Here is a 25,106-nt window from a genome sequence, read left to right on the forward strand (position 1 = left end):
ACAACTATTAATTTGGCTCTGTGTTTAAGAAAGAACCCAGCTCAGTTTAGTTGGTCAAGAGCAGTGGGGTCCAATTTTGAGAACCAGGTTTGATTCCCTGCTCCTGCACATGAAGCCAGCTGGGTTTTCTCCAGACTCTTTCAGCCCCACATAGCTCACAAAGCATTTGCTGTGGAGAGAGGAAAGGATGTGATTATTATAAGCACCTTTGAGACTCCTTCATGTGGAGAAAAGGGGGGGGGGACCAGAACAAAAAGGCCAGAGAAAAGCTATTACTAGGCGAGATGGAACTTTCTAGTTGATAGAGTAACAGATTCAACATGAAGGTGGTGTTAAAACGCACTTTTAAATATGTGTCCCTAGTATTCACACTCAAAACTAGGCAACTAACCCAAATACATGCGAACTATTACAAAAAAAATCCTTGGAAATGTAGATGGCTTAATTAAGCATTGTGAGTACTACAGTTTTAAGGAGTTACAGCTTCCGTGCTGCTACCTCCCTCCGATTTATTCAACAATATAAAAATACATAGTTTTTTTCTTGGGGAATTGATGATTCCTGAGACGTGGATATTCAAGAACTGGTCAGTCTGAGCACCTGCAGTGTAATGAAGCCTCTTTTTGGCAAGTTAATGTAGATCCAAAGGCATGTTCCACTTTTGAAATGGAGCTCAAAAGTAGATGTTCCTCTCACTGCTTTAAACAAAGTTCTTGGGATGTTTATCTTGGCTCAGAGAGATCCTTATTCTCATCTCCGAAGGCATGGTAGTTGAACATGTTATCAGCCTCATGGTCCTCCCTAGCTTTAAGAATCTGCAGTGCCTCCTACTAGGTTTAATATGGGGGAGTCACTGGGGGAGTCACGACAACAGGACTTGGACGGAGTGCTAATCAAGATTCAGATATACGTGAAGGGAAATCCGTCATTGGTGGCCTTCTTCCAATATCTGGCACCTATAGTCAAGGAGAGTTGTATATGTGTAACATCACCGCTACATAGTTTTCACGGCTATACTCATCTGGTTGGAAACGCATGACTGAACGCTGGAAAGGGTTTGTGGGAATTGTAGTCATGAACATCTGGAAAGCCACAGTTTGGCTGCCTCTGCTGTATTACATCTCAATAGAAATCTGGAGGATTGCTAACAAGGCTGATTTGCTGGAATGCAACCCCAGCTAAAAAAAAAAAAAAAACCAGGAAGGGGACACACAACACTTCACAGCAGCATTCCAAAATAAAAGTTACAAACGTTTTAATAAAATTAATTATAAGTTACAGCTTCATGAACTGGAAACATCCATTTTCCAGCACCGGCGGTTCCACCGTGGAGAAAAAGCAAGGAGGAGCAGAGACGTTGGCCTCAGGTCTGTGTTCCCCTCCCGGCTCCTCCAGCCCAAGAGTTTTCCAAAGAGGCAAATGTAGCTATGTGACTGGCACAAACAGATCAGACAGGTCTGGCCCACCCCCTTTCCTCGTGGAAATGACAAAGCCCATGAGACAACAGTAAGACTGGAAAGGGAAGGGGGCTTACAAGCAGGGCAGGGGCTGGAGGTCCCAGGCATTCTGGTCACTGGGAACAAGGGACACTGCCCAGCTGCTGCATGCAAAAGAGGGTGGGGCTATGCTGGAGGGAGATGGAGCTTGGTTTGCAATCCAGCCTGTTAAGGCACTGAAGATGGAGCAGTGAGCTAGGGCACCCCCTTGAAGGAGTGTCCAGCTTGGACACCAAACAAAAGGACCCGACGCTGACTGGAATGGGAGGCCGTGGTCGGGAAGACGAATCCTCGGTGGTGTGTCTGCGTGGGCGGAGGAGGCAGCAGAGGTCACTCGAGGACAGCCATAAGGAGGTGCAGCTCGCGGAAGGCACTGCCATGGCGGCCGCTGAGCCCACATTTGTTCTTGATGATGTTGCTGATGTTCTTCAGCTGCTTGTAGCACAGACGGCACTTGTGGAGCCTGCGAAAGGGAAGAGCAGAAAGCTGCAGGGATCCTCCTAGACAGCTCTGCAGTGAGGTCGTAGGAACAAGGAATACACAGGAGCAGGTGTGCTGCCATCCTGATGGCATAGTGGTAAAGAAAATGATTCCAACCTTCATACAGTTATTTGAAATTGGCTGTACTTCTGACTAATTGACTGTATGACCCTTGGTCCTTATCAGGAGGAGAGCAGTATGTTCCTTTCCGGAATGCAGCTTCCCGGTGAGTCAGAGAGGACATACTGAGCAGAGTCAGGCCGGTCTTATCTTTTATGCACCAGGGCCCGAAGGCATGAATATGCCATTTCAATATGTAAACCTTGGGGCTGAGATTGATGCTAGGCAAAGACCCAGATCCCTGTCAGCAGTTTCTGGAAGACTGGTATAACAGCTGTACGGTTCCTAGAAGGTGGAATGGGGAGGTAGAGACCCCTGGCTATTGGCTCATTCTGCAAGGGGCATCATCTTTCTCAGCATCCAAGGAAAGGGTATTTAACACTAAGTAATTACATTGTTCTCTGCGCAGATTTGGAGAGAACTCCCTGTGTCTATTTTTCTGCAGTAAAATAAATATTAAAAAGGCTTTCCTCTAAGATGATTAATTGGGAGCAATACACTGGGCAAAAGAACCTTAATTAGGCTGTGGGGATTTAAGCGTATTTTAAACAAACTAGGCTTCAAAGCCCGCTCCTAAGAGCAGGCTCTGAAAGGGGGGGCCCCACGGCGGCAGCCCCTGCATCCCCCGGGGACCACTCCCGCGCGGGGACTGCCTGCCCGGCCCTCCTCCCCCCTGAATCCCCGGCTTCCCTGTGTCCTCGGACCAGGCCTGGCACGTCCCCGATGCAGCAGGCCTGCTTGAAGGCCTGCAGGGAAGCTTCCTCCGCCCAGGCTGCTCCCCGCTGAACTCCAGCCCGTCTGGTAATTCGAACTCCCGAATGGCTGGAATTCTTGTCAGTCCGGGTGAGGGGTCAATCGGAAGGTGCTTTGCACCTTCCGATTGGCCCCTCACCTGGACTTGGCCCCACCCTCTTCTCTGCCCACTTAGGCCTTAACCAATTATGAATACTGCTCCTAGAGGTTTCAGGTAGCACTTTTTAGGGCTTCAGAGAGAACCCCTATACAGATACCTTAATAAAGAAAAATCCTCCACGTAGTGCTGTGAAGAGATCAGGCACATGAAGAAGGCAAAGGATTTACCCTCCAAGTATGGGAAACAGATAAAGTGGGTATCTCTCAGGGAAATCTTCTGGCTCAGTCACTCTAATTCAGTGGTTCTCAACCTGGGGTTGGGACCCCTTTTGGGGTCGAACAACCTTTTCATAGGGTCGCAGCAAGGCAAGCAGCTTGGCCGGAAGAAAGTGGGTGCCATCCACAGAACAGCCTTGCGGGGTAGATTGAGAGAGTGTTTGTCTGGAGCAGCGAGAAAAAGCGAGATTGGCATGGTGAGACAAGAGGCAGAACTGAACTGAGAAACCCCGGAAAAAAAACAATTTATATACAACCATGAACAATGGATCTTCACACCATTGGTCAGTTTCGAGTTAATTTCTGTGAAAGAACTCTTGCATAATTTTATGGTTGGGAGTCACAACAATAGGAGGAACTGTGTTAGAGTTGCAGGATTAGGAAGGTTGAGAACCATTGATCTAGCTGAAAGGAGCCCAAAGGATTGCTCCACTTGGGCCTTGGTTGATATGCTAGAATAAGTGTGCATTTTCCTCCAGTCATATGTAGAGGTAGCAGCCACTAGGCCTACAAACGTCCTAAACACACAGCTGAGATTTTCAGACCAACAAGATGCTCCAGCAGTGGGAATCAAGCAGGTAAGAGGTCCATGCATGCGCGTTTGCACCACCGGCATGCCGGCGGCCGCGCTTCCCTCTTCCCCCCTCCCGCAGCAAGAAGCATGCCAGGCTGCGAGCTAATCGGCTGCTTCGGCGGCCAATTTCCTCGCAGCCCGGTGAGCTTCTCGCTGCGGGGGGGGGCGGGGGGGAGCCGCGGCCTGGGACTGGTTCGTGGACCGGGGGGGTTGATGTACAGGATGTCATATTACATCTGCAGGGAACCAGAAGCTTCACCCAAAGGCCTGCAAATCAGGGGAGCACGTGCAATGCCATCCAGCCTCCAGGATAATATTACCTCTCCTCTCGGGAAATGTCTACCCCCACTGATGGTGGTGCGGCAAGAATGTCTGTGATCAGAGGCAAGAAGCGCTGCAGGATCAGCTTCAGTGACGTGCAACCCGTCTGGACATAACTGTCAAGGCAACAGAGACCATCAGCAGAAACAGAAATGTTTTCAAAAATCAACATTTGTCCTGAACAAGTGCCACAGGAGAAGGAGGAGGGGGCTCTTGTTCCAAAGCACAGGCGGCAAGGCTTGCCGACTCTCACTGTTTAAGTCAAGGTGCAGGACGATGCTCTTTCAGACCAAATGGGGAGGGGGGCATTTCTCACCAACGTAGCCGTTGGTTGTAACAGGACTTACCTTTCACCCATCTCCTGATTTAAAAGACAGGCAATGCACTAGAATAATCACTGTGGTGCAGAGGCTAGGGTTGGCCTAGGATCCAGGAGACCTAGGGAGTTTGGTGTTCAAGTAATTCATAGGCAGTCCACAATTAAGAAAGATCCATCTCAGAGCTTCATTTAGCTTTGGAAGCCAACCCATCTCCTGTTCCCCAAACTCAAGCTTTCAAAAGACACTTAGGGAGGGGGGACGTCTGACACAGAATTGAAATGATGCTACAAGGTGGCATTTGTCAAGCAAGAAAAATCCTCTCGCCTTAGACCTGCATTGCCCTTCTGCACAGCATGCACAGGCAGAGCAGGCACGTCCAGGATAAAGCTGTCCTAAACCCACAACTTACACGCTTCTGCCCCTGGCACCATCTGGTAGGGCAAGCCCCACTCTGGCAGCAACTGCCCGTTCTCAGATGTGCTGGCTCCCAGAAAGAACTTTGGTCTCCACAAAACCACCTGCTTCCCAAGTTGTGTCTTTAAATCCCCTAGAACTCATGCTGCCCTGGAGCCTCACCTTTCATATTTGCTTTGGAGAAGTTTCTCTATCTGGGGCAAGACGACAGTGCACAGGTCGAGCTTCCAGAGAGACCTGGAGAAAAAGGCAGGTTACAGAGAGTTGCCATTCCTACTAGGGTTGGGCGCTTTGGCATCTGAAGCGGCCGCTTGCGTCCAAAGCAGCCAACACTGCAGCGGGGGAGGGGGAGGCATGGGCATCAACACGCCTCCCCTCCTGCACCGCACCGCAGGGCTGCCTGCTTTGGGTGCGAGTGGCCATTTCAGATGCTGAAGAGCCCAACCCTAATTCCCACCCTCCCTCCATTAAACCCTTAGAACCCTTCAGGAACCAAGTGGGGACTAGTGTATTCAAGGCAGAAAGCAGAGCATGGGTTGACTTGGAGGCAGTTTTCCTCCAGGGCGAGTCTCACATGAGATCCAAATTATGCTGCAGTGCCAGGCAATGACTGACATGCTCTGTGGGTGCGCGCACACTAAGATTTGCCCTAGTCCCTTAGAACCTTCTGCCGCCTCTCGACTCTAGAGGGCTGCTGAGAGGTACTGGAAATCAGCTGGGTCATGTTGGCCAAGGGCTTCATACCTCTGATATGCCAATTGAGTAAAGCTGCCTACCAGGGGACATATTGTGAACAACTCCCCCTCCCCCCAGAAGCACAAGTGTCATGCTGAAGTGGCACATGAAGGCACTGACTGCCTTTTTAGCTGTCACAGTTCTACTGACTGACCCCTTCTCCTCGCAGAGGACACTTAACTAAAGGGAAATGCTGGGACTCACGCTTTCTGATTGACGATGTTCAGGAGATCTACAACCACGGAAAGGTCATTGATAGCCACGGCAGAGTCCACAGAAGTCTGAGAAAAAGGTAATGGAAGCAGGAGGAGGATTAGAGTAGAACTGGTCACAGTTATAGTAAATCCTCAAGATGTAGAACTGCAGGTTTCCCAAAGGCTTCAGCTCCATCTGCTGACTTGGGCGAGTTTCAGCTCTATGAACAGGGAGCAGATCCAAGCAACCCCCCCCCAAAAAAAAAAACATGAAAAGAGAGTGTTAATTCGCTTGTGCATTTGCGCCTGTCAAATAGGAAGACATTCAAGACTAATGAAGATCTGTCCCAAGTTAAGGAGGAATATCCACCCCACATTGGTCATTAGCACTGACCAAAAACTTCAGATAAACTCGCAACAGCGACAGGCTGCAAACCAAAATGGCAGCAGCTAGCTTTAAAACAACCCTTGCACCATGAATAGCAGGTGGCAGGATGCACCAAGGCCCAGGCTGCAGCCCCACAGATCTCAAGGAAGAATGTCTCTTCAGACTGCAGAGGCACCTGGTCATCTAGCAAGGTACATGACTGACTGGGATGGGAGCTGTGTGGCTCTGGAGCTAGAGAACCTCCTGCTTGTGCACCATTTTGTGCTCCTGCAGACCAAGAGAGGGGGATTCCCAGGGCATTTGATCCAGTCAGAAAGAAGGCAAATCACACTTTTTGGGGAATGATTGCCCTCCCCCCTGGCTATGTCCTCAATTCCAAGAGTGCCTTCCAAGGATGCAGAAAGGGCCTCCTTCCATTCCTCCTAGCCTTTGTCTGCTGGACTCCACAGGCCACTGGTCTGATCCAGACCAGTTGCTCTGGTGTTCTGGGCAGCCTCTTAAAGGTCATGCATCAAAGTGACCAAAGAGTTTTGTCATGGGTGCTACATGCACAGCTTGCTTGGGCTCCTTTCTCCTCCTTAATTAACTAATGTAGGGAAGAAAACACAACCCATGGAAGCTCCTGCTCTGTTCACTGCCCTGACAGAACTCTTTTGTGGTGGAGTGAGCAGAACTGGAACTGGGAGTGGAGTCGGTGGGGAGATGATGGCCATGGTGGCCTCCTGCTAGAAGAACAAACCTGATACCTTGGCATTGCCAAGGTGGCAGGTGGGTGAGTTATGTGCCTCAGGACACACGCATTCCACTAACAAAAAGAAGAGGGGGTAAAGGAAGGGATGCTGGGCTCTGGGTTGAGGCACAGATTGCCAGGAAACCAGGTAGAATGGATGGAAACAGCAACGGCACAACCTCTCTATACTTTTTCTCAAAGCAGGTTAAAATCAAGGCAAGAAACCTGCATTCATCCTTATTCGGTCTATGCAGTGCTGAGTTTTCAGCCCTGAGTTAGAGGCAGGTGATGCACAAGCGAACACTGGCAGGGGCTCATGGGAATTGTAGTCCATGGACATCTGGAGGACCACAGGTTGACCACCCCTGGTCTAGGGTACACATCAATACAGTAGGAGCAGCCCTGGAATGCAGAGCTGGAATACAGAACATACTACCCCCTTTGCATACTAAAGCTCACAGAGGCAAGAGCTTTGGGATCAAACAGCTGCTGAGCCCCAGAGACCTGTGCCCAGCTCCTCTTGCAGCACCCCCTCCCACTCCAAGCAACCAACTTGCCTTGATGTCTCCAGTGCTCCACACAGCCCGCACCGTATCCAGGTTTTTGTGCCGGCTGGTGAGTACCACGCACATGGTCTCGTGGCCCTTTCGGATCTGAGACATGGCCTCGTCATCTACGATTTCTGACAGGCTCTGGTTCTTCATGGCCTGGACACAGACACACAAAAGGGAAATACAAGGCGGTCGCCCCATATGCAGCCCAGCCAGCCAGATAAGAGACATAAGGTTGGCTATCGGTGGTATCCAAACATGGTCAGGAAAAGGGAGGGGCTGTGGTTCAGTGGCAGAGTAGCTGCTTAGTATAGAGAGGGACCCGGGCTCAATCCTTGGCATCTCCAGTTAAATGATATGGCAGGAAGTCATACAAATGACCTGTGCCTGAGACTCTGGATAGCTGCTGCCAGTTTGAGAAGACAATACTAACCTTAAAGGACCAATTCTGTATAAGGCAGCTTCATGTGTTCAATTACAGTCAGCAATATATGGGTATCTGAAGTGACCGGCCTTTATTTTGTATGGTTGGGTGTGGTTAAGAACCTTGGTTTGCTAGCGAGAAGCAGCAGAACTGAAGGAAGTCACCACCCATGCACTCTTGGCACAAATTTCCCCCCTCATGTTTTGACAGCAACTAAGAATTCAAAACTGGACGTGGACTTCAACGGAAAATTAAATTTCAGCATAACAAGCCAGAGAGACCGTGAACGTTAAGAACTCCAGAAATTAACTCCAGAGCAGTGAGCAAGGTAATGAAAGCACAATGTTTGAATTACAGCAGATGTGGATTTCTACTTAGAAATGTCTCAAATAAATGCCATCGACGGCTGTTAACAACCACTGCTTTTGTGCCTATGTGCTGCAAAGAGCTGCCTGTTGGCAATTTCCACAATTACCCCAACAGAAGTGAGCAGCAGCCTTACTAAACAGTCTGTTGCTGTTCTAATGACTCATGGGGAAGTATCTGCAGCCCACTCCTCTGTGTTACCTAAAGCCAGACTTTCAGCAGAGAAGGGGAGAGAGATTGTTATGCCAGGGCCCCTAGAGCAGGGTAGTCAACCTGTGGTCCTCCAGATGTCCATGGGCTACAATTCCCATGAGCCCCTGCCAGCAAACACCGGCAAATGCTGGCAGGGGCTCATGGGAATTGTAGTCAATTGACATCTGGAGGACCACAGGTTGACTACCCCTGCCCTAGAGCACCTGAAAATGCACTAAAACTGCAGAGAAGGCCATGAAAAGCCTCCCCCCCAACAATCTACTGTATACCTGTATATAAAAAGACTCTGGTCTCATAAGGGCCAGCTTGGGAGTGAATGTATGAACAGCCACACACATATACTCTCACTTGCTCCCTTAGTAATGTGAGAGAGTGAGACACATCCTTTACCACCGGACCTTTTTAACTGGAGATCCCAGGGAATGAACTAGAGATCTGCATGCAAAGCAGGTGCTCTGCTACTTAGCCACAGCCCCTGAAAAGAAGCCCTCCAATCCCCCCTGTTTCTTGTCCCCTTAAACTTCCTTTTGACTGGACCATCTTTCAAGGTCTTTCTCTCCAAGAGTTTGGTTTCACACTCTAATTTCCTCCAAAAGGCCACAAGGCCAGTACTTTGCCATTTAAAGTCAAAAGGCTCTCCCCCATCTCTGAAGTAGTCAAGGAGCATTGCAAGAAAACTCTACTGCCAATTTTCTCTATAGAAAAATAGATTACCGGCAAGAAATCGGAGGCTTTCAGTCCAATGGGTTCATTCCTGGCAGCAGGGATCACCGAGGGCTCAACCCTGGTTATGGGGGTGGAGGCAGCCACTGGAGGCCTCTGAAGGGGGTCGGGCTATAGGGAAAAGCAGATAATACGTCAGGGCAGACTTGTTTAAGACCACATTTGCAGCCTACTCATGCAGAGTTGAGGCTCCATTCAAAGGCTGATTTGTTTCTCTTCTCCCCCCTCCAATCCTTCCCTTTCATCAAAGCACCTCATTAGACAGTAGCGATACCTAAAACTAAGGCAGTGGCCACTCTCAAGACACCTGGAGAGATCCGATTTACTGCCAGTTAAAGGGATTCTCAATTCCTACCTCACCTTTCTTCAAAAACATTTTGCAAAGGGGAATAAGGCCGTAGTGGAATTTCACCGATCAGACACAAAATCTGCTGGAAGCCAGATTCCAACAAGAGGACCGACAGGCTCTACCTGAGCCTCCTTAGCATCACTTGCCCTAGCCTACATTTCATGCTGTTGGATGTACCACCAAAATGAGCCATGTTTACTGTGATAGATGGAGGAGAAAAGGAAATAGTAGCCGTTGCAAGGCACTTACATTCTCTTGGCGTGGCAACGGGGCTTGGCTATCTGCAGATTGACTCGGCCTGGATGTTTCTTTTGTAAGTGCGGGTTCTGGAGGCAACAGGAAAGGAAGCGATTATACAATGCTCACTCTACGAAGGTCCCTTGAATGGAGGTGGATTTGAATTGGAAAAATTCAAGGCACTCAAGGCAGGGGGAAGAACATTTGAGTCCAGCGGCACCCTTAAGTATCCGTGTGCATGCAAGCTTCTTCAGATAATGGGCGGGGGGAGAGACATAACCAGGACTCTTCTCTTGTTCTGGCCTAGCCATTTAGTGAGGAAAGCATGTGCCATTTTGCCATTCTTCATGGGGGCAAAGGATCCAAGTACATACAGACTTGTCCTGGGGGAGACTCACCATAACAAATCTGGAATCTTCAAAAGAAAAGGCAAATTCTGTCTCATAACCTCCACTGGAAACATAAGTTTTTGCAAGCGTCCATAGGAAGCTCAAGAATACAGCAACAGTTCCTGGGGTCTCTCCCTGCACCCATTCCCTGAAAAATAAGTCCTAACTCACCATCCTCAGGAGGTGCAGGAAAAGGCTCACTCTTGCAGGGTGGAGTTCGAGCTGCAAAAGGCAAAAGCCCACCCTTGAACCGGATTTCATTTGCAGAAGCCACAAGAGATTACAGCTTTCACAAGCCTGAGACCCATCCCCACCGTTGTGCAGAGTGGCCACTCGCCCACTGGTGACAAATTCTAAGGAGCTCAACAGCTTGCACACTATTTTTAATATTCTGTAAGTCCCACACACTTTGGGGTTTTTTTTGGAATTTACCAGTTCCAGGTGACTGATTGCGCCGACATGCAGTATTTTGGAGAAGCCTCCAAACACAACCTTGCCTCTTGAACCCTCTGGAGTCAATGACACATTAAACCAGTGGTGGTGTGAGGGAAAGAGGAGATCCCCAAAATAGATTACCAACAAGGGAGGCTTTATAATAAGCTGCCAGCCTAGCTGCTCATTCACTCATAATCACCGTAAAAAGACTGAACTTTAAAAGGCAGTGGTGGATGGAAAAGCAGGGATAAGACCTAGTTAACCCAGGAAATCCTGAACGCCGCTGCTAGCTGTTTTAGTGACACTCACTGATGGAATTCTTTGGCTGGAAGATCTCCTTGTAATCTTCTGGGTTCTGGATCTCTGCAGTGGATTCTTTTTCCTCCCTATCGTCTTCACTACTGGGGCTGCGCCTCTCGCTCTCTGAATTGTGTTTCACTCTGCCATTAATCCACAAAAGGACTGGGTTAGATCCAGCAGGCCATCAGCAGAAAGGAAGACATGCTTTGCACAGTTCTGCTTCAATAGGCAAGAGCCTGAGGGCTGCAGTAACACACAACATTTCGATATAATTTTAAAGTTAAAAAGCAATGTGCACATCGAGCAATACCAGGTACAACAGATTTTCTGATTTCCTTTTGAAATGTTATCAAAGGAAATTTGATCCTTTTGCTGCGCCTTGCTCAGATGGAAAGACAACAGAGATTTAATCACCTCCACCTATGCAAACAGACACTGAGTAATTTAGCACTGCTGAAGCCTTCTTTACCTTTGAGGTCTGCTGCACGTCGTTGAGGGCCTGTCATAGATGCGTCGCAGAGAGGAGCCCATGGGCACAGGCGGAACAAGAGGCTTGTCATCCCTAACCAGCCCATGGAGGCCTGACCCGCATTTTGAGACTCTGTTAAGGTCCACAACAAATGAAGACACGATGCTTTGTGTGAAAGAAACTCCAATCTGCAAAGGACAGAGACGGCCTCAACCACTGTGAAATTCCAGAGTGTCTTTTCCAGTATCACCCAAAAGAAACTTCCATATGATTTGCACACTGGTTTTATATCAAAATGTATAACTAATCCACAAGACCCATATCAGGACACTTATAGAGTCAACAAAATCCCATTGCTGAGATTATTAAGGAAGTAATTGAGGGGGCAGGAAAGTAGTAATGGCCATAAATACCGATGGCTTTTTAAAAGGGTTGGATCGGCAGAGAACAGTCCACCACTGGCTACTAGCTATAGTGAGTAAAGGGAACCTTCATATTTACAGGCAGCAAACATTTGAGTCCCAGTGCTTGCAGGCATCATAGGGAGAAAGCCTTGGTCTCTATGTCCTTTGCTGGCCCTCCAGGGCAAATGGTTGGCCACTGTTTGAAACAGGATGATACTCTAAATTGATCCACTGGATTGATCCAGCAGAACTTTTGTTATGTTTTTATGTGGAGGGGGAACAAGCTTTTTCACTGAGGAATATATTTACAGAAGCAGACAACAGAATTCAGTGCATAGTTTCCAAGGATCCCATATGCATACAATCTCCTGGACCTGACTAACACAGCAGACAGAGTCCAAGACAGATGTCTCAACACCACTGTCACATTATATTTCCTGCCACAGGGATGTCTTGCAGTCTGTACCATCAACCAGGGCCGCCTGGTTAATGGCCCAGCAACCCATCAGGAAGGGATGCCACTCTCCAGGCAGGACCCGGAGATCCCCCAGAATCACTGCTCACCTCCAGGTTACAGAGATCAGTTCCGCTGCAGAAAATGGTTGCTCTGGAGAATGGACTCGATGGAATTATGCCCCACTGAGGTCCCTGTCCTCTGCAGGCTCCAGCCCCACATCTCTAGATTTCCAACCTGAGGTGACAACTCTACTCTCCACACACACACAGCAGTGACCAGAGGAGATTGGACAACCTACCACTAAGCAAGCTAGGAGTTACCCGCACCACCTCACTTACTCACCAGTTGGTTGTTACAGATGGACAGATCAGCTACCTTGCTCCAATTCACCATGACCACGTCAAAGCAGCGTTCAGGTTCCCAGCCATACACACGCAGAGAATCGTGGCACCCGGCGTATAGGCAGCAGCCATCAGGGTTGAACAGCACACACCTGAAGGGGAGAGGAGAGAGATGAAGGTGTAAAGGTGCAACTGAGCAAAACAAGGGATGCCAACTACATTGGGAATGCATCTCAGAAAGCCAAGTGTTGCCAGTCAAATCAGGCTACCGTTATCACCTCTGATGGCCTTCAAATGCATGCACAGCTCACCCTCCTTAGCCTCTCCTCGGCATCTCCAGTTAAAAGGACCAGGCAGAAGATGGCATGAAAGACCTCCACTTGAGACCCTGGACAGCTGCTGCCAGCCTGAGTAGGCAATACTGACCCTGATGGACTGATTCAGCCTAAGGCAGCTTCATGAGTCCCAAAGCTTTAACAATAAGCAACACAAGATCTCTGCAACTCTGAGATTCCCCTGGCAAGGCAGCACAGACTTATGGATGGGTCCTCTCGTCTCCCAAGCTAGGTTGTGTGTCACTTCTTTACATTGCCCAAATCACACTGACCTGACAGGGATGGCCTCTTCTTCGATGCAGCTCACCACCTGGAATTTTTCCAAGTCCCAGAACCTGATGGTTCTGCAAGAAAAGGGAACACTTGAGGGAACCTTCAACAAATGCAGACTTTCCCCATCAATAATGTGCACTGCTGCCTATGCTTCCAGCGACAGGGTGGTGAAACTCTAAAGACAGAAAGTGGCACAATCACGTGTTCCAGAGACTGAACAGTAAAAACTAATTTTGCTGCTCCTGTGCAGGGCAGAATCTGGCCTTGCACCAAGCTTGCAAGACACTGGTTTTAAACAATGGTTTTACTTATTGCCAATCCAACAGTGAAACAACATTAACCAGAAGGGGGTAGCACCATAAAATATGTCTCAGCATTGCTTACAATATAAAAAACACATTCAACAAAATTTAAAACATTTCAAAATAAACACTTAAAAATAAATCCAAACATTCAACAACAAAAAATCCAAAGTTACAGCCCACTAAAATCAGAGAGTTGTAGAGCACTTTTCCACAGAATGTGTTTTCACAGGTGTGAGAACGTTCTCCTAAAGAAGGAAGTTTTTACTTATTTCTTAAGAGAGGGCAATGAAATTTATAGAGAGATCTTACTTTTCAGACAAGGAATTCCGGGGCAAGGAGCCAATCTTCTCCAAACTCTGGTTCCATCTAACAGACTTACAGAAATTATCACCCCCTCGCTATAGCATGTTGGGATGATCGTAGCATCATAGAGTTGGAAGGGGCCATCTAGGCCCATCTAGTCCAGCCTTCTGCTCAATACAGGATCAGCTTAAAATATGCACGCTAAGTATCTGTCCAGTCACTACTAGAAGGCTGCCAGTGAATATTGGTGAGTTGACTAGTAAGAGTTATGAGCAAGGTAATGATCCTTTAATGATCTTGAATACAATGACCTTGAATTCAAACATGACGCTGAGGACATCTGATTCTACGGAATAGAGTAAATTTTACCAGGAAGACCTCAAAGGTTGGATGTGAGGAAGAAACTGCTGCAAAGGGAATGCTATTACATCTTCAACTAAAGACAATGCAACTTCATGGGCTAAATATGGACTTTGATCTATCTTGCTTTCTGTAAAGACACTTATTTAAATCTGTTACACTGGGATATACATGTATTGAGATTATAATATGTAGATCACTAGGTGAATGATGGGGTGAGAATTGGTGACTCGTGTCTCTTTAAATTTGTATAGCAAGGTATTAATGACTCAGATGCTTCCGCAAAATAAATGAACACAGCTGAATAAGATAATTTGAGACCAAGAGCTTACAAGCCTTGACTCTCCACACCATGAGAGCGTTTTTCGCCTAATTATATTTCAAATAGATTAACAATACAGTAAGATATGAATGCATAGGCTTTTGGCAGTTAGTAAGTTACATTTCAACATTTGTTCTAACACTTACTTTTATGTTACAGACAGAGCACCTTGAGTGAACTGGACATTTTTAAACAGAGGCTGGATAGCCATCTGATGGAGAGGCTGATTCTGTGAAAGTTCAAGGGGGTGGCAGGTTACAGTGGATGAGCGATAGGGTTGTGAGTGTCCTGCATGGTGCAGGGGGTTGGACTAGATGACCCAAGAGGTCCCTTCCAACTCTATTAATCTATTAATATATTGAATTATTAATACCACTTTGTGGAGGTATGAACATTTTTGTACATTTCCAATTATGATTTGTTATATATCCTAATAAGGATATTTTGTGATTTAGGACTCAAAAGGACTGAAAATGGAACAATAATCTAGAGACTGTTTTGGCGAAGTCCAGGTAGAAATTATAATAAAGAGATAACATAGAGACTCTTAAATTTTGATTAAGCCATTGGACAGATTATTTTTTCCTTTGTTGTGTTTTTGGGATCTTTTGGGATTGTCCACTTTCTTCTTGCAGAGGCTTCCTTCACATCAGGCTGGAAGGGGGTGTACGGAATCCTGAACAAGAGCCACAATTGGTCCTGAGTGGGGGATATTACACCGATACGGAAAAGGCAGTCCTGGTTTTGTCAGTGGTTGCTGGGCAGATGCCTTGAACTGCAGGACATGCTGGTTAATTGATAAGCTGTCATTGAGCACCAGTTCCTTTTTATGTGTGATGATGATAATAAGACTGCCATAATTATAGAAAGAAGTTTTTGAACTATGCAAACCAACTATCAAGGAGGAGGATCTAAGATCTGAAGTTCTGCATTCCACAAAGCAGCATTCTCCCTCTCTAGCCAGCTCCGTATTCTAAGCTTCCACGCTTTTAACAAAAGTATTTAAGTCTACAACATGGCAACATAAGCTTGTTGAGACAACATAAGCTTGTTGCTTTAGGATGCTTTGGGCTGATCCTGCATCGAGCAGAGGGTTGGACTAGATGGCCTGTATGGCCCCTTCCAACTCTATGATTCTGTGAGACTTCTGCCAGTCTCTTGTCCTGCAGTGAAGCCACTCTCCTACTTTTCCCAGCAAGCACTTACCTGTCAGAGCTACCAGAGGCCAAAAGGTATTCGTTGGGATGGAATTCGACGACATTTACTGGGCCTGTGTGTTCTGTGAACTCGCACATGATCTTCCCAGCAGCCAGATCCCAGAGCTGGAGAGAAGAAAGAATCCTCAAGCTTTAAGTAGGATGAGGCTGCCCAGCCCCATATCTCATCCATTTGAACAAGAGCACCTTTCTTCACATAAGAGATGAAGAACAGGGAGGCAGGCAAACCCAAGTGACTGCCACTGCCAGAGGATGAAAAGGTCCAACATGACTACTCTTACCTTCACAGTGTGATCGTCAGACGAGGATGCCAGCCATTTTCCATCAGGGCTAAACCGGAGACACCTGACTGCTTGCGTGTGACCCTGGAAAAGCCAATGGGTTTGGTATGAGGCATTCTACTGTGATTTTAGTTGTATCTTAACTGGCTTTTTTACAAAAAGTCTGCATGTTATTTGGGGGATTTCTCTAACAATATCATTTTCCCTAGCATAGCAGAATCATCTTGGTCCACTATATTTAGAACAACCATGACAACCTAAGTAAATAGATGTGATATTGGGAGGGTGCAGCTTTGTAGAGGCTTACAAAAATGAAGTAGTTGTCAAATTTGGTGGCTGAATATCCCGGTTTAACTTTTCTACATATGTTTTTGTAATAGCAGCAAATGACACAGGAGATGTTAGAGGTGTCGTAGCAAAGTCCTAAATGACTTTGATAGAACAATTTCGCTTACCTTGTACCTAAAGACACAACCTTTTCTCCTAACGTCCCAAAGCTATACAAAAGGGGAGAGAAAAAAAAAAAAGAAAAGTTACAAAGGTGCTCGGAAAATCTCTCAAAAGACCCAATTAAAGCTAAGATTTTCAAAAAACCATTTAATTCCATTAGATTCTTAGATTCTTTATTAGATTCAGTCCAGGGAACAATGAGTTTCACAAGCTATTTTACTTTTTTATGACCAATAATAAGCAGCTTCTTTCACCACCCACCAATAATGGGAACTATCATTCAATTGGGAAACTGGGGTCCATTAGTTTAAGGTGACCAGATTGTCCCACTTTTAGAGGGACATCTGGGGGCACCTGGCAAATTGTACTTATGTTGAAATTAAAATATATATATTACAATACTATTTTTGCGTTCTATGCATTCTATGAAACTTTTTGTTGCTCCATATGGACCAAATTTTAAATCAAGAACCCCTCCCCGGTCAATTGTGTCCCACTTTACCAATGTTAAAATCTGGTCACCTTACATTAGTTGAATGCAGGAACAGGTTGAGAAAATGGGTGGAGAGAAGCTGCTGGTTTGCTAAAGCAGCTGCATGTAGAAACAGAAGGGGGAGCTTGGTCTGTTTAGCCTGGAGAGGAGGCGACTAAGAGGGGATCTGATAACCATCTTCAAGCATTTAAAAAGGTGCCATATAGAGGATGGAGCAGATTTGTTCTCTCTTGCCCCAGAGGGACAGACCAGAACCAATGGGATGAAATTAATTCAAAAAAAATTCCATCTAAACATCCGGAAGAAGTTCCTGACAGAGCGGTTTCTCAGTGGAACAGGCTTTCTCGGGAGGTGGTGGGTTCTCCATCTTTGGAAATTTTTAAACAGAAGCTTGATAGTTGTCTGACGGAGAGGCTGATTTTGTGAAGGTTCAAGAGGGTGGCAGGTTAGAGTCGATGAGCGATAGGGTTGTGAGTGTCCTGCATAGTGCAGGGGGTTGGACTAGATTACCCAGGAGGTTCCTATGATTCTTTTTTTTTTTTCCAGTTCCATACTATAAAGTTTTTATTTTATTTTCCAAAATTAAAGACAGTGAGATATATGCAATCTATATTGTCAATACAGAAAAAAGAGGACTATGCTCTTCATTTAATACATTTGGTTCCCTGTTTCAATCCCCTTTGTGTTATTTTTTTAGATAGTTCAGGTAAGGGCCCCATTGTTCTTGAAAGGCCTCTTCTGTTTTTCCATTAATTATCAGTGTCAGTTTAGCCATCTTGGCAAAGTCAGCTAGTTTATTCAGCCAGTCTTCTGTCGAGGGTAGTTCTTGCGTTTTCCATTTCTTGGCCAATTCTAGTCTTGCTGCCGTCGTCGCGTAGAAGAAGAAGCTCTGTGTGTGGGTTGGGAGGCACTGAGGAGGAACACTTAATAACATAGCTTCAGAGGTTCCTATGATTCTATGAGAATTTCAGTTAAGTAAGAACATCAGTAGCAGCCCTCAATACAAACCAACATGCAGGTGATGCAGAAGAAATATTTCACATGGAATTAACCACTACCAAAGAGACATACTCAGTGCAAACTTACCTTAACATTAGTGTCCATAGAGCCTGAAGCTACAAAGCCTCCAAAAGGATGGAAATCTAGGCTGCAGATGTTTGCTTTGTGACCCATTAAAGTACGTAGAACTGGGTAGAAAGGAAAATTTTGAGATAACCCAGCTAAAGAGTTTCAACACAGAACAGAGGCATGCCAGACAACCAAGCTTGCAAGCACTGATTCCACGCCCCCCCCCCAAAAAAATCTGTTTTTAAACATTAAGATTAGGCAGATATTTTAAAACTTCAAATCAAAACAATCTGGTTTAAAATGAAATTAGAATTAGAAATTAATACAAACTGATTGAAATCTACACATGCATTATTTCTTAGAATCTAATCAGTGCTATTGACAAAGCCAGGTAGCTGCAATGCAATTTAAAAATTGGAATTCACAAAACAACTTGGCTCTGAACTTACTTTTGGCAGCTTCCAGGTCCCAGATTCGAATGGAGCCTGACTGTGACCCTGCAACAATCAGCTCTTCACTGGTATTGATCTTCACACTCTCCACTGGAGTTGTGTGACCGGTCAAACTCTGAACAAGAGATAAAGAGCAGCAATGAACCAGACAAAGTCTCATCTCAAACCAGAGCACACAAGAGAAGCTTTGATCTAGACTAATTGCTATAGTTCTTCCTGCAGGACAAGGTAGGGAATGCATGGGAGTTACATGACAGCCATGTTCACAGCCCCAGATGATACCAATGCACCAGCCTCCCAGGTTCGAGCAGGAACTGAGTTCCTTCTATTGGTGGATTAAGAAAAGATCCAAGACCTAAACTGCTATTAGAATACAGACAGCTTAATTTTGCTTACTGAATAAATAAGCTCAGGCTAAGTAACTGAATTTACTATTTCACAGAGACTGGTTTTCGGTTTTGTGTTTTACTTAAGCTAATTATCCAGAAGAACACGGAACTTATCCACTAACCCCATTAATCCATTTAAGTCAAACTAAGAAATAGTGAAGACAGCATTAACTGGTAGTCAACCTAGTACAACTAACGGAACTAAAACAATTTTGCAGGGCCTGCAAAAGGTAGCTCCTCTGCCTAAGGGGAGGACGGCATCTAAATGTAATAAATAAACTTACCTGTGATGAAAAAGGAGAAACATTTCAAAAGCATTCTTAATGGCTTTCAAAATGCTTCTTAAAAAAACCCAGTGTCTTTTCTTCTCTCTCCCAAGTAGGAGAGGGAGAATGAACTTATTCAATTCCAGTGCTTTAAGCAGTTACAGTTTTCTCCCTAGAAAAGCTATTACTTCCTGTCCCACTTTTTTGCAAGCCGAAGAAGAGTTAGCCAATTCTTACCATAATACAGTTGGGCTTGTTAACGGACCAGATGTTAACCCGACAGTCATCTCCTCCAGTTGCCAGCAGCCGGCCTGAATTTTTGCCCAGGACCAGTGAAGAAACATTGCTGCTGTGAGCTGTGATTTCCTCTGCAGGACAAAGCAAATGTAAAACCTATGTACTCCCCATCATCAATATTATTACCATCCCACACCCCACATACATTTAACTGCACATTTAATGAAAAACCAGTAAAGTTATTTTAGCTGCATGTTTTATGCACACATGGCATTTTAAATAAGAGCTTGGTTTTTTTTTAAGAGATAGCAAGCCCTGTACCACCTTACTGCAGATGTGTAAGCTGGAATGCCTATCTCCTACCGCTCAGAATCTGCAGGTTTTACCAGCCTGCAAACTAATGAATGAATACCACAACCTGTGCAACACCATCCTTTGGCTTCTGCAAATGAGCTCTAGTCTCAAAATGAATTTCATTCTGAACAAATGTTGCCAGGCACAAGAAGAATTCTCTTGCCTTCCACATCCTCCTGATAGGCTGTTTCCTCCTTTCCACTTGGAAGTCTTGCCCAGTACTAAAAGCTGTTGTTTCCAACAGACATAGCTCTATAGCTATATATACTCAGCAGAAAAGGAGTGCTCTTAATAACTATACAGAGCAGACCTAGCTTGCCACCTAACGGGAAATTTGCAACCACCGCTTCCAGATAAACATGCTAGGAGCTTCTTGTTTGGGATAACCTCCACAGCAATACATTTGTTATGGCTACTAGCCATGGTGAGTAAAAGGAACCTCCATATGAAGGAGGAAACCTTCTGTAACAGGAAACAGGATACTGGTCTAAACGGAGCCCTGGTTCAGCAGGGCTCATTTTATGATTGTGGGTTAAATTACAGCACTTGTCTATCCAAAGTTCTCTTTCTCCTACACTCTTAAAGAGGTTGTGGATAAAGTTAGTAGATAAAGAGGCTCTAACATACAGGCTGCCAGCTCAACAATTCCTACTCTGGGGCTGCACTGGGACATCCAATGTAGTACTGGCTCATCTGGCCCAATGGCAATAAAATTCCATATTTGCAGGGCTTCTCCCTACAAAAGTGGGAAATTTTGAACATTGTTCTTAAACTTCCTTTAATTGTCCCTTATTGTGTGTCTCCCTTGATGATAAAGGAGTGTACATCAAATAAAACATTAGATTTAACACCCAAAGTTAGACAACACTGAGAGGAAACAAGTGCAGAATTGCTAGCACCAAACGTATACAGTGATATGTCAGAATCAGACAAATGCAGGGCTTTCTTTAAGCAGTCTTAGCTCAGCAGAAATTTGTTCGCCACCTGTTAAGGCAGCTGTTCACTGTTAAGTCCTAAAACCTCCAGCTGACACTCTACAAAATAGGTCAAGATCTTTCTGTATAAGCAGCAGCCCTCTACTGCTCCCCTCAAAGAACATCAGTACACTGAACTTGTACTGTGCAGCAAATTTGCCCTTGGCTCTTCTATCCCCAAGCCTGAAAACGAGAGTTGGTGTTCCCAGTAGCATTAAATCCTATGCTCCATCACCAAGCCTCCCCAGAGAAGCAGATACACAAAAGAAAACTGCCCAGTAGCAAGATGCAACAACCAAGAAAAAACTGGAACAAATGCTGCCACAGTGTCTTCAATGAATTAAATCTTTTTATTTCAGAAAGATGACTTGTCAAAGTATCCCTGGTTCTACTGGTACTTTCACCATTTCATCAGTGACAAGTAATCCTTTATTTTGGTAATGCAATCAACTCTTCAGATAAGCCTCCAGGTTAATATCTTTCATATATAGACCTACTATATAATGTACCAAATTTGTAGATATTTTTCTTTTCTTATATTTCAAACATATGTTTCAAAAAAACAAAGGATTACTTGTCACTGATGAAGTGGTGAAAGAACCAGTAGAACCGGGGGTGCTTTGACAAGTGATTTTTCTGAAATAAACAGATTTAATTCATTGAAGACATTGTGGCAGCATTTGTTCCAGTTTTGTCTTGGTTGTTGAATCCCCAGAAGGAAGGGAGAATACAGTAGCAAAGGCCCAGGGGGGGGGGGGGGGAGGAACCAAGATAGAGCTAATATGCTTCAAAGTGGAGTTGCTGACTTGGCAAAGATCTAGCTAGCAACAACAGGTGAGGTGAGAGTATTTCACTCACGTAGCTTCCAAGCTGTTTTGGTGGCAACTGCAGCAGCCATCACAGGGTTCTGCCCTGGCTCAAGAGAACCAGTTTTTTCTGTTCAAAAGCTGTTTTTTCATCAGTGTTTATGAGGCAAAATTTCACAGGTATGAACCTCCAGTTTGTGAACTGCCCTGTAGTACTCAATAAAATGTTCGTTACAACAATTGTTGTTATTTCTATGCCGTCTCCTTCTGGATCCAAAGGCCTATTTCTTCCATTAAGTGAGCCAGATCCTAGGAAGCAAATTAACCTGAAAGATAGGAGATAGGATCGTTTCAATTACTCCAGCGTACAGTAAAAACAAACAACTTTAAAGAGCTTAATGAGTTTACTCAAATTTCCACCTGTCTGAACAGCCATTTCCTGGAGCCCAACACAATACATATTGTCACCTATTTACAAGGGTATGTGTGCAAATGCCCTTGAACACAAAAATATCCTTTTTTGAGAGCATTTTATTTAACACACTTTTCACAAGCCACATAAATGATAACCAGCTTTTTAAATGACAAATAAAGCCATTTGTCAATACACAGTGGAGCATAGTCAGGCAATGGAATATAAAATGACACCCATTCCCAAATCTTTCAGGACTAAATTAGTTTTCCCTGAAGACATATATTGACATAAACCTGATCACAAATACTAGGCCATCTACAAGTTGTGCCCTGCTTGTGGGACTGCTTGTCTCCTTATGCCTCCCGCAGAGCTCTTTGAAGGTGCTAATCTGCTTGTGGTCCCTGGCCCCAGAGAAGCACGCCTAACCTCAACCCGGGCTAGGGCCTTTTCAGAATGAGCTCCCGGAAGAGCTGAGAGCCCTGACAGAGCTATCTCAGTTCTGCAGGGCATGTAAGACAGCTCTTCCACCAAGTATTTGGTTGAGGCCGGGACCAGGAACAGCTCCAGCCAATGCTCTGACATCTTGTGAATTCTCTCCCTGTGATGATGTTTGACTGTGGACAGGGGAGGCTGGGATTATGCTGCTTCTTATGCTCTATGTTATTTGGGGGGGGGCGAATTGGTTTTTATTGGGGATTTTATACTGTTTTATATGACCCGCCACGAGTCCATGGAGAGTGACGGGATATAAATTGAAACAATCAATCAATCAATAGAAGATTGACTGAGGGATTGTCAAGTTATTGTTGAAGTGCCGTTCTAATTGTTCCAGTTGATATGTTGTTGTTGTTGTTATACTGTTGTATTGATTTTAATAGTGTTCTATGTGAATGTTCAAAAATGTTTTATGTAAACCGCCCAGAGCCGTAGGGAAGGGCGGTATAAAAATATAAATAAATAAATAAATAAAAGAAGAAGAGTTGGTTCTTATATGCCGCTTTTCCCTACCCGAAGGAGGCTCAAAGCGGCTTACAGTCGCCTTACCATCCCTCTCCCCACAACAGACACCCTGTGGGGTGGGTGAGGCTGAGAGAGCACTGATATCACTGCCCGGTCAGAACAGTTTTATCAGTGCCGTGGCGAGCCCAAGGTCACCCAGCTGGTTGCATGGGGGGGGGGGGCGCAGAATCGAACCTGGCATGCCAGATTAGAAGTCCACACTCCTAACCACTACACCAAACTAGCTCTCCAAAAATAAAGAAATTAACTGTGTGCCTAGTTTCTCACAGTGTGGTTACTACAGAGGCAGCAGACTAATGAGTGATATAAAAACATATTTTAAACGTGATGAAAAATAAAGTTGCTGCAGTCATTAATACAGGCGTTTTCTTCAATGTATGCTGGCTAAATGAATGAACACTTCATTTCTAAAACAATGGCTATTGACCATATATATATATATATATATATATATTATTCAGCCCTTCCTGTAAGGAGCTCATGGAAGTATACATGGCTCTTCCTTTCCCCCAGTTGTCTTCAAGGCAACCCTGTGAAGAACATTAGGCTGAGACTTGCCCAGAGGCAGCTAGTAAACGTGATGTCAGAGAGGATCTCCTGGATCCTAGTCTAATGGACACAGAACACCTGGCATTCAACCACAGCTGTACATTAATCTAAGCACAACAGTCACATACCAAAGAATCCAATAGATTCAAATGAGTAGCCATATTGGTCTGAAGTAGCACAATAAAATCAGTCCAGTGGCAACTTTAAGACCAATATAGATTTATTCAAGGTGTGAGCTTTCGAGTGCAAGCACTCTTCAACAGACTATGAACTGACCATCATAACAGTAGGAATATATAAGCAAAAGTTAAAAAGTGACACAGTTTACTAATGTAACAGGATTAACTTTTGCTTATATATTCCTACAGTTATGATGGTCAGTTCATAGTCTGAGGAAGAGTGCTTGCACTCTAAAACTCACGCTTTGAATAAACCTTTGTTGGTCTTAAAGGTGCTAGTAGACAAAGAATCCAAGTGCAACTTCTCAGAACTGGGAGAATCAGTCAGGTAACACCTCGTCCCCTCTGGAAAATCCCAGGAAAGGGAGGGGGATGAACAAGGAACCTGTATTCGGAAGGAATCCTGTAGTTCCATCTCCATCAGCCACTGGCTTAGGGAATGAACTGTGATCCAGGAAGTCCAACTCACTTCCTTTTACTCTGTGGGCCTAGCCAAGCCATCCTCCTAACTTTAATCTTGGAATAATGATTCTGACCAGCCTAACAGGCTACCACAAATTGACGTATGTGAAACACTTTTCAACCTGAATTAGCACACCCATACAAATGACATTCACAGTACAAATAACACACACAGTGCAGGGTCTTCCACAAATAAAATACAAAGTAGCCTTCTGCCAGGTCAGGCTCTTGGGTTTATCGAGGTCAGGGTTCTCTCTTGTGATTTCCAGAGCCACACTACCCCATCCTTCTAAAATGACTTGCCGGGCATTAAACCCAATACCTACCTGCCTGCAAAGCAGATGCTGTATCACTGTGATGAATCTCGTTATACTGCAGTATATAGAGCAATATAATAATAATAATGTGGCAGTGCGGGCAGGAAATGATCTTACAACGTGGATTCTGTACTTCCAAATATTCTATCAGAAAACAGAGGTTCTAATTAGCAGCTACATCAGTGACCAGACCTGAGAAAACAATGAAGGAGACACTATAACAATATTATTGTTATGACTATTGTTATTATAAGGGAGCCCTAGCCAGAAATCCAACTATAAATTCTGAAACTGACAGAGGCGGGGGGGGGGGGTTAGCCCACCAGGCTTCCCTCAGCGCCCCCTCCCACTCACTGAGGGGAAAGGGAAGCGGGCCAAGGCCTCACCCTTTCTGTGCCCGCACCAGGCTGGGGTGGGCTCCTTCTCCAGCCTCAGCCGAGAACCACTCACCCTGCAGCGGGAGAGCAGCCAATATGTACCGGGAGGGCTGCCTCCTCGCCCGCCCGGCTGGCTCCACGGCCCTCAGCCTAGACTACTGCCGCCGCCAAGCTCCTGCTTGATTGGCAGCGCGCGGGCGCTTGACAACAGGCCCCTGACAACAAAACTCACGATTGGCTCCTCCATCGCCCACTCACAGCCTGTCGCTTCACCTTCCGGTTCGCCTCTCTCACGAGAAACGCTTCTTCCGGACGCGATGAAGCCCCGCCTGCGCTCGTCGGAA

General features: G+C 45.5%; 1 protein-coding gene across 4 annotated transcripts; it reads right to left on the minus strand.

Annotated features, from left to right (window-relative positions):
* Positions 1 to 1,238: 1,238 nt before the first annotated feature.
* KATNB1 (katanin regulatory subunit B1) lies at positions 1,239 to 25,032 on the minus strand. 4 transcript variants are annotated; one of them, XM_077327311.1, is made up of 21 exons: positions 24,836 to 25,032; positions 24,395 to 24,577; positions 21,496 to 21,769; positions 19,310 to 19,440; positions 18,415 to 18,532; positions 17,984 to 18,084; positions 16,410 to 16,451; positions 15,955 to 16,038; positions 15,663 to 15,778; positions 13,166 to 13,237; positions 12,560 to 12,710; positions 11,357 to 11,544; positions 10,897 to 11,027; positions 10,324 to 10,374; positions 9,776 to 9,852; positions 9,169 to 9,288; positions 7,458 to 7,607; positions 5,793 to 5,869; positions 5,016 to 5,090; positions 4,119 to 4,235; positions 1,239 to 1,959 (listed from the first exon to the last, which is right to left on the minus strand). In XM_077327311.1, exons 3-21 carry the CDS (start codon positions 21,533 to 21,535, stop codon positions 1,827 to 1,829), a joined length of 1,974 nt encoding a protein of 657 aa, XP_077183426.1. In that variant the 5' UTR covers positions 21,536 to 21,769; positions 24,395 to 24,577; positions 24,836 to 25,032; the 3' UTR covers positions 1,239 to 1,826. The 4 variants fall into 4 exon arrangements, with proteins under 4 accessions (XP_077183426.1, XP_077183435.1, XP_077183450.1 ...); XM_077327320.1 differs by having other exon boundaries at positions 24,395 to 24,529; positions 24,772 to 25,013; XM_077327335.1 differs by lacking the exon at positions 10,324 to 10,374.
* Positions 25,033 to 25,106: the final 74 nt, after the last annotated feature.

The sequence above is a fragment of the Paroedura picta genome, chromosome 1 (genome assembly GCF_049243985.1).
Source record: "Paroedura picta isolate Pp20150507F chromosome 1, Ppicta_v3.0, whole genome shotgun sequence".
Lineage (NCBI taxonomy): Eukaryota > Metazoa > Chordata > Lepidosauria > Squamata > Gekkonidae > Paroedura > Paroedura picta.

Bases quoted from the DNA above. Each gene is read 5' to 3' on its own strand.
- KATNB1 (XM_077327311.1), bottom strand. From the start codon at position 21,535: ATGGCTGCTGCAGTTGCCACCAAAACAGCTTGGAAGCTAC. The intron at 10,375-10,896 runs GTGAGTGTCACT...TGCCTTTTGCAG, and splicing joins CCAGCCAAAGAATTCCATCA to CTCGAACTCCACCCTGCAAG. The intron at 5,091-5,792 runs GTGAGTCCCAGC...CTTTTTCTCCAG, and splicing joins AACATCGTCAATCAGAAAGC to GTCTCTCTGGAAGCTCGACC.